This window comes from Pyxicephalus adspersus, chromosome 11, assembly GCF_032062135.1.
Source record: "Pyxicephalus adspersus chromosome 11, UCB_Pads_2.0, whole genome shotgun sequence".
NCBI lineage: Eukaryota > Metazoa > Chordata > Amphibia > Anura > Pyxicephalidae > Pyxicephalus > Pyxicephalus adspersus.
Window position 1 is genome coordinate 549,035 of NC_092868.1, and position 7,248 is coordinate 556,282.

The 7,248-nt window shown below is 42.9% G+C and overlaps 1 protein-coding gene across 1 annotated transcript in view; it reads left to right on the forward strand.

Annotated features, from left to right (window-relative positions):
* The window catches only part of HSPG2 (heparan sulfate proteoglycan 2), a gene marked incomplete at its 5' end in the record, with an annotated part of 68,374 nt that extends 61,480 nt beyond the window's left edge, over positions 1-6,894 (forward strand). Inside the window, 13 exons of the mRNA XM_072426714.1 lie at positions 273-357; positions 451-595; positions 748-847; positions 941-1,050; positions 1,493-1,601; positions 1,731-1,829; positions 1,950-2,171; positions 2,557-2,801; positions 3,111-3,282; positions 3,972-4,094; positions 4,722-4,797; positions 5,314-5,443; positions 6,652-6,894. Of these exons, the coding sequence (XP_072282815.1) occupies positions 273-357; positions 451-595; positions 748-847; positions 941-1,050; positions 1,493-1,601; positions 1,731-1,829; positions 1,950-2,171; positions 2,557-2,801; positions 3,111-3,282; positions 3,972-4,094; positions 4,722-4,797; positions 5,314-5,443; positions 6,652-6,879 (1,844 nt within the window). The remainder of the gene's footprint in view (positions 1-272; positions 358-450; positions 596-747; positions 848-940; positions 1,051-1,492; positions 1,602-1,730; positions 1,830-1,949; positions 2,172-2,556; positions 2,802-3,110; positions 3,283-3,971; positions 4,095-4,721; positions 4,798-5,313; positions 5,444-6,651) is intronic.
* Positions 6,895-7,248: the final 354 nt, after the last annotated feature.

Below are 7,248 nucleotides of genomic sequence, written 5' to 3' on the forward strand. Positions count from 1 at the left end.
CCTGTTCTTCCCATGTGTGCAGCATCCTTCCCTTACTCCGCCTGTTTTGTCCCGTGTGTGCATCCACTGTATTGCCTGCTCTGGAGGTTTGACAGTCTGACTCCCCCATTACTTTACCACCTGTGATGATCTCATGGATTGGCTGTCTTGTATCCTGGTAAACTTTTGTGACTTTCCCCATAACACTTCTTGAAGATATCTGGAGATTGCAATGTATAAATCATATGCTGTGTTGCAGTCGATGTCTCTACACAATGTGTCATTTCTTGTAGGAATGTTAATCTACAGCGGCCAGAAGAAGAGCAGCGGTGCAGATTTCATGTCTTTTGGTCTGGTGGGAGGACGACCAGAGTTCAGGTGAGGCTTTCATGTACAAGACGTCTTAAATCTAAAACCATTCATCCTGTAGAAATATTCCAGTGTTTTATGATCTGTCATATGTTATTGTAGATTTGATGCTGGTTCAGGAATGGCGACAATTCGTTATCCTATGCCTATCAGTCTGGGTGAGTTCCATACAATTACCCTATACAGGAACCTGAACCAAGGATCAATAGTGGTGGACAACCAGACTCCCGTCAATGGAACATCCCAGGTAACAGACTTGCTGATCTTTAATAAAGATTTCCATGAATGTGACCAGATATATCACAAAACTTTATTAGGTTACCGGTCAGAATTTCCATAATATTGTCTGGTTGGTTCTCTGAAAATGGAATGTTCTGATTGGGTTTGCTGTACCTCTAGGGTAAATTCCAGGGTCTGGACCTGAACGAAGAGCTCTACCTAGGAGGGTATCCCAACTACGAGGTGATTTCCAAGACGGGCTTGAGCAAAGGCTTTATTGGTAATTAGAAATTTGTTCATGAGCATTCACTATATCGGCCAATCTGGGGCTGATGAACTCTTCCTCACCCGCGGCCTTCTTTCTCCCACACAGGTTGTGTCCGGCAGCTCATTCTACAGGGTGAAGAGGTCATTTTCAAGGATTTGGACCTGAGCTCCAATCGTATTTCCAACTGCCCAACCTGTAGAGACCGACCATGCAAGGTATAACTATGGGCTAGTACCTTTTAAATACTTGCTACCGCTATGCCATAAAGCAACTTATGAAGATGGACCATGCAGAAATGTATTTCTTACCTCCATTGGTTTTGTCGTAAAATTTGTAGATTATTTTTTGTATATTTTTTGTGGCTTGGTCTGTGCTTGTCTTATGGTAAGCTGGCTTTATCCCATTGAGCTGTTCCTTGCCTCTTTCTTTCCCAATACATGAAGCTTTAGACAAACCAGTAACTTCCGTTCAGTCAGATAATTACCGAACCTCTTTACCTGCATTGGTTATTCTATTATTCTCTGCAGGCAATTCTTGTGTAAATATAACACTTTTGTATGCTGGCACAAGATTCAGCTTAACCACTGAGCGTTCGTTAAGTACTCTGTCTCAGGCGTCTTACATTTTCCAGCTGGCAACATTTCCATTGTATTTCAGAATCGTGGAATCTGTCGGGATTCAGAAAGCAGCAGTTATGTCTGTGAATGTCCTCCGGGCTTTTCTGGCAGTAATTGTGAGCACTCCCAAGCACTGCACTGCCACCCAGGTACTTCCTTTTAATGAAAAATGTTTGATTTATACAGCTTTTACATAGTTATACTCAACCACTGGGGAAATAAACATATCACAGATATAAAACCCTGGCCTGGCTTACTCAGCATTTTCTCTCCTCCAGATGCCTGTGGACCGGATGCCACCTGTATCAACCGAGCTGATGGTTTGGGTTACACCTGCCGCTGCCACCTGGGCAAATCCGGAGACAAGTGCATGGACGGTATGTTGCTTGCCGGCCCAATACAAAGACTAATTGTATCGTACTTATAAAGCAACTTAAACCATAAATAGGTTCCTTTCTTAGCTCTGTTTACATAAAGATTTTAATTTTTCGTGGCAGGAGTTATGGTGAACACACCATCATTCAATGGAGAAACGTCTTACATCTCTTATCCTGCTCTCACCAACATCCATAACGAGCTGCGGGTGGATCTGGAATTTAAGCCTCTTTCCCCAGATGGTCTCATCTTTTTCAGTGCAGGGAAAGGAGCTCCCGTGGAAGATTTTGTGTCTTTGGCCATGGCTCAAGGCCATCTGGAATTCCGCTATGAGCTAGGATCAGGTAAACATTTGGACTAGACCATCTGCAGCACCATGTTGAACGGCTGTGCTTTGTAAATAACAGATTCAAATCTGTTTTTTTAATTTAATGGGTTCAGTGGGTTGGGGAAAAAGTCACAACATAATGATGACGGAAGTATTTTATCCAAAATGACTGGGAACAGACGCATTCCCACCGCTGCAAAAACAGATGTTTGCAAAGATTCAGCACAAAGCAAACTCATAGCAATCGTCCCACCCCGAATCATTTCCCTTGTGTCTCATAAAATGTAGTTTACAGGATATGGTGTACAAAGGGATGGTGTATAGGGGATACAAAACATACTGCACCCAGGGATACATCAACACCAGTTCATTATCAATAACACGAAGTTCTGTGTCCTTAGGTTTAGCAGTCCTAAGAAGTGCTGACCCCATCGCTCTGGGACAATGGCACAAAGTATCTGCAGAGAGAATCAATAAGGATGGAACTCTTCAAGTGAATGGGAGTCCACCCGTGAAGCGATCTTCTCCAGGAAAGAGTCAAGGCCTCAACCTGAAGACACTGATGTACCTCGGAGGTGTGGATAGCACTGTGGAGCTCCCACCTGCGGTGAATGTCACTCAGCCATATCAGGGCTGCATCGGAGAGGTAAGATCCAGACAGAACATTTCCTGGTAATACATGGTGGATCTACACCATTCTAGAAAGATGGTTGCAGCCAGTCCATAACTATTTCTCCATACAGTTTGTAGCCAAGAAGTATCCAGACATCAATTCCAATAACTTGGTGGTCAAGCTTCTTCTGCAAGACATTTCGCTGTGATAGTATTTGTGTTGTCCATATTCCTGCAGATAGTTTATATTGTGCAGTAATACAGTATTCATTTTATCTGAGGTGAGGAGCCAGGTATAATTCATGAGTTCCATAATAAATACTCTTCCTTTTATTTCTTTTAGGTTTCCATCAATAATAAGAAAGTAGACATCTCTTACAGTTTCATTGAAAGCCGTGCTATCAGTCAGTGCTATGACAGCTCTCCTTGTGACCGCATGCCATGCCTGCATGGGGGAAGATGTATGCCCACCGGGGAATACGAGTACCAATGTCTGTGCCGTGATGGCTTCAAAGGTGAGAATGCACAATATCATCTACATCATTTCCTGTCTATAAATCAACAAATCATACTCGTGGCACATAATATGTCTGGTTATAAAGTTTATCACCCAACCTTCTCGGTTTAATTTTCACATCTGGCATAATAACTGAAACTAATAGACACAGGTCTCTATTGATGTTCATCCTCTTTATGGCTTCTCTTGTGCAGCTAAAATGGAATCTAACCTAAGATGGCCAAAATTTGTCTGCAATTCCATGAACATAGTAATGTTTCACTAACCCATGCATTTTGCCATGGCTGGTTCAGAAACTTACACAGACACTTTGCACATTGTGAGAAGGTTTATATACCAGCACGGTATACATGACCCAGGGTGTACAGGCCAGAAAACCCATCAGTATCAGAGTATTTGGATAATGCAAGAAATTTCAGAAAAACATGGGAAACCCTAACAAATTCATGGAGTTAGAGCCTTGGTGGGTGCAGACACTGGAATGTGAGCCACTTGTATTTGCAGCCACCTAAGTTCCAACATCAAATCCAAGGGAGTCTGGGGGATACAAAATCCTTTTCAGGCAAGCTAAACCTCTGCATGAAGCAAAACCGAGAAGTCACCTGAGCACAATATTCTCACATTAGGCAGAAAATTCTCAATTGAAGTGGATTAGTCTGTGACTGCAAATTGTTTGCTATCTTTTAGGTGATCGCTGTGAATCCCATGAAGACCAATGTCAGATACAAAATCCTTGTGTAAATGGAGGCATCTGCAAGGACAACCGATGCCACTGCCCAGATGGCTTTTCTGGAACATACTGTGAGACAGGTGAGACCAGGAAACAATTATCCCTGTGCCGGTCCATGCCTGTTCAGATTGCACCACAAATGAATGAATTAGGATGACATCATCTGGCTCTGTAGGGATTTATTGATATATATATCCCCTATAACTGGTGCCATACCCTAAAATTTAGTTGTTTTGTTTGGTGACATCTTGATTGGCAAATAAGGCTCTGTACATTTGTCAGATGATTCTAGTCCCATAATCGTCTCAGAGGTGATATCGGACGAGAAGGATCGTGAAAGATCTTTCCAACCACAAATATTGTACGTGTGTACCCAGCCTAACACCAAACATAGGTGGGGGTTGTCTCTGGATAGGAAGGGGTTGTCTCTGCATAGGTGGGGGCTTAGTGTACTTTTTACTATCCACATTTCTCTATTTCAGAGCTTTCCTATCTCTGTGTAACATCACCCAATGATCAAACCTAACCCTGCACAATCCCCAATATTCCTTATATTCCCCTCCTTTCCTTGCTACACAAACTGAATTTCTTCTTCCCAACCTGGGGTGGCGGCCGCTAGCTCTTCCTGCATGGAGTCCTCCAATGACCGGTCACCAAGGTCCTGTTCACATCTTCCCACAATCACACACTTCTCATATCCTTTACAGACGCACCGGGAGTCTATGGCTCGTACTTCGCTGATGACTCTTACATTGCTCTTCCCAGGCAGATGTTCCCACGCAGGTAAGAGGACCTGTCTGTCTGTTTCTGTAAACCATGCTGATGTCACTAACAAAAAAATTTTAGGATCTGTCTGATGAAGCATCCGGATCGGATTTAGAGTTCAAAACCTTTGTAAAGAGCAAAAAGTTGTGCAATCCTTCAAACATTTTATTGTTTTGGATAAAAGCCTGCTGATTCTATTGGATAAAAAAAGGTTAAGGGGATCCTCCTCTCTGATCCCTCCGCATCCAGAATAGCCTATTGCACCACCTTGTGGCCATATATGGCATTACAGACCTGCATGTTTCATATAAATCTACGTCCATTTTATATGGGGCAGGCAAATATTAATCTGCAGAACAATCAGACTTTGACGTGACCCACAGTACGGACTACAAGGTGATAACTGGATGTGTCAGTACCTTTGAGGTTGTATTGTAACGCCACATAAACCATTGTACCTTAATATAGGGCAAATATTACTCCCATGCACAGGAAGATTTATATAGCACCCAACTAATGTTCATTATATTTCAGCCGACCAGATGCACCAGAGACCATTGAGCTGGAAGTCAGAACAACGTCTGAAAATGGCATCATCTTATGGCAGGGAATGGTAAGTTTCAGCAAGAAATCATTGTCTCTTTGTTATCCAATACGGATCATTGTCTTCTGAATCTACAAATGTACATTGTGCCCAGCTCTTGTTTGTTCCCATCGGGGTAAATGTATACAAATCTTTGTTATAATATAGCAACAAATACAGAACATTGTGATGAGGATGTGGGTAGCATGGTGGCTCAGTGGTTAGCACTCCGGCCTTTGCACCGCTAGGTTAGAATCTTGGCCAGGACACTATCTGCATGGAGTTTGCGGGTTCCCCCTGTGTATGTGTGGGTTTCCTCCGGGTACTCCGGTGTCCTCCCACATTCCAAAAGCATGCAGTCAGGTTAATTGGCTTTCCCTCAAAATTGTCCTTAATCTGTAATAATGACATGTAGCTATGGTAGGGACATTAGATTGTGAGCTCCTCTGCGGGACAGCTAGACTTTGTACAGCACTGTGTAATATGTAGGCGCTATATAAATACTGCGTAATAATAATAATGGCTGATAGCGTCTGCACTGCAGGTGACGGCTAATGGTGAATAATGGGTGCAGGGTAGAAGATAAGAATTATCTAGGGGGTAACACAGAGCTGATACCATCATTCCATGGGGTCTAAACTCATCCTGATGACGATGGCAGTGCCATTTTGTTGGTTGAGTATGAAGAGTGGCGTCCATCTTGCCTGGCTTCAGCACTTTCTGTGACATGGACCTGGCCTAATAGCAGGACTTGCCTTGCCATAGATCCGTTCCACAATATGTAGGAGATTATCTGTGATCTACCAGAACCCCCAGATCCGTCTCCATTTCTGACTCCCCCAAATGTATTCCCCCTAGACAGTATGAAGCATGCATGTTGTTACCCCCAAGTGCAGAACTTTACATTTATCTATATTAAATGTCATTTGCCCCTTGGCTGCCCAATCACACAGTACATCCAGGTCTGCTTGTAGATTATAGACATGGATGTGATAGGGCCACAGCCAAAAAAAACTGAAGGAAAGGAAAATGGTTGTCCATGGCAATCAATCATCGGATTCTTTTTACCATGACATGTAAACTGAATGTTGATGCTGGGTCTATTCAGTGAATGTCGCTTTTCACTCGCCCAATAATCTGATTTTTTATTGGAGGTTGCCACAATGGCACAAAAATGTTGCAGACACCTCTCACTTCCTCAATGATATCAGTAAGACGTAACTCCTAAGGTGCTTCTATTGGTGACCATTATTGGTGGATTCGGAGCCCCCCTTTAATCCTTTTATCTTTGCTGTGAAAACACAGGTATAAAATTATTTTTTGGGGAGTTTCTTTGTAAATCTTCCCTGCCAACCCTTATTTATACCAATCTGTTCTATTCTACTCCCAGTTACCAACTCGGCAGTGGGGAAGCCAACATAATGACGGAAGATCCCATCAACGATGGTGAATGGCACAAAATCACTGCCATCAGGTATGTGGGCAATGGAATTCATGATTGTATTATTCTTGGTTAGCAGATCACAAGATGATCGGAGCCCAATAATAATCTATGGTCTAATCTTCCACAAACCCGATTCACCTCACCACCGTCCTGTGTATAGTGCGGACCCCTCTACGTCTCACAATATCCCTCCATTCCAATATCAGTAATACAATCCCTACACTACACAACTTCCATCTATTGTCTGATGATACACAACTTCCATCCACACCACTTCAATAAAATGAATATTCCTTGGATTTGGGCAGTGTTACTCACCCAGGTTCCTGTAGAGGGCGCTGGGGGTTCTTTGAGCAATCAGCGGTTTGTGACTCTCAGGTCAGTTTAAAGCGGAACTAAATTATTATTATTTTATTTTTGAAGTGCAGCGCCCCCTAGGAGC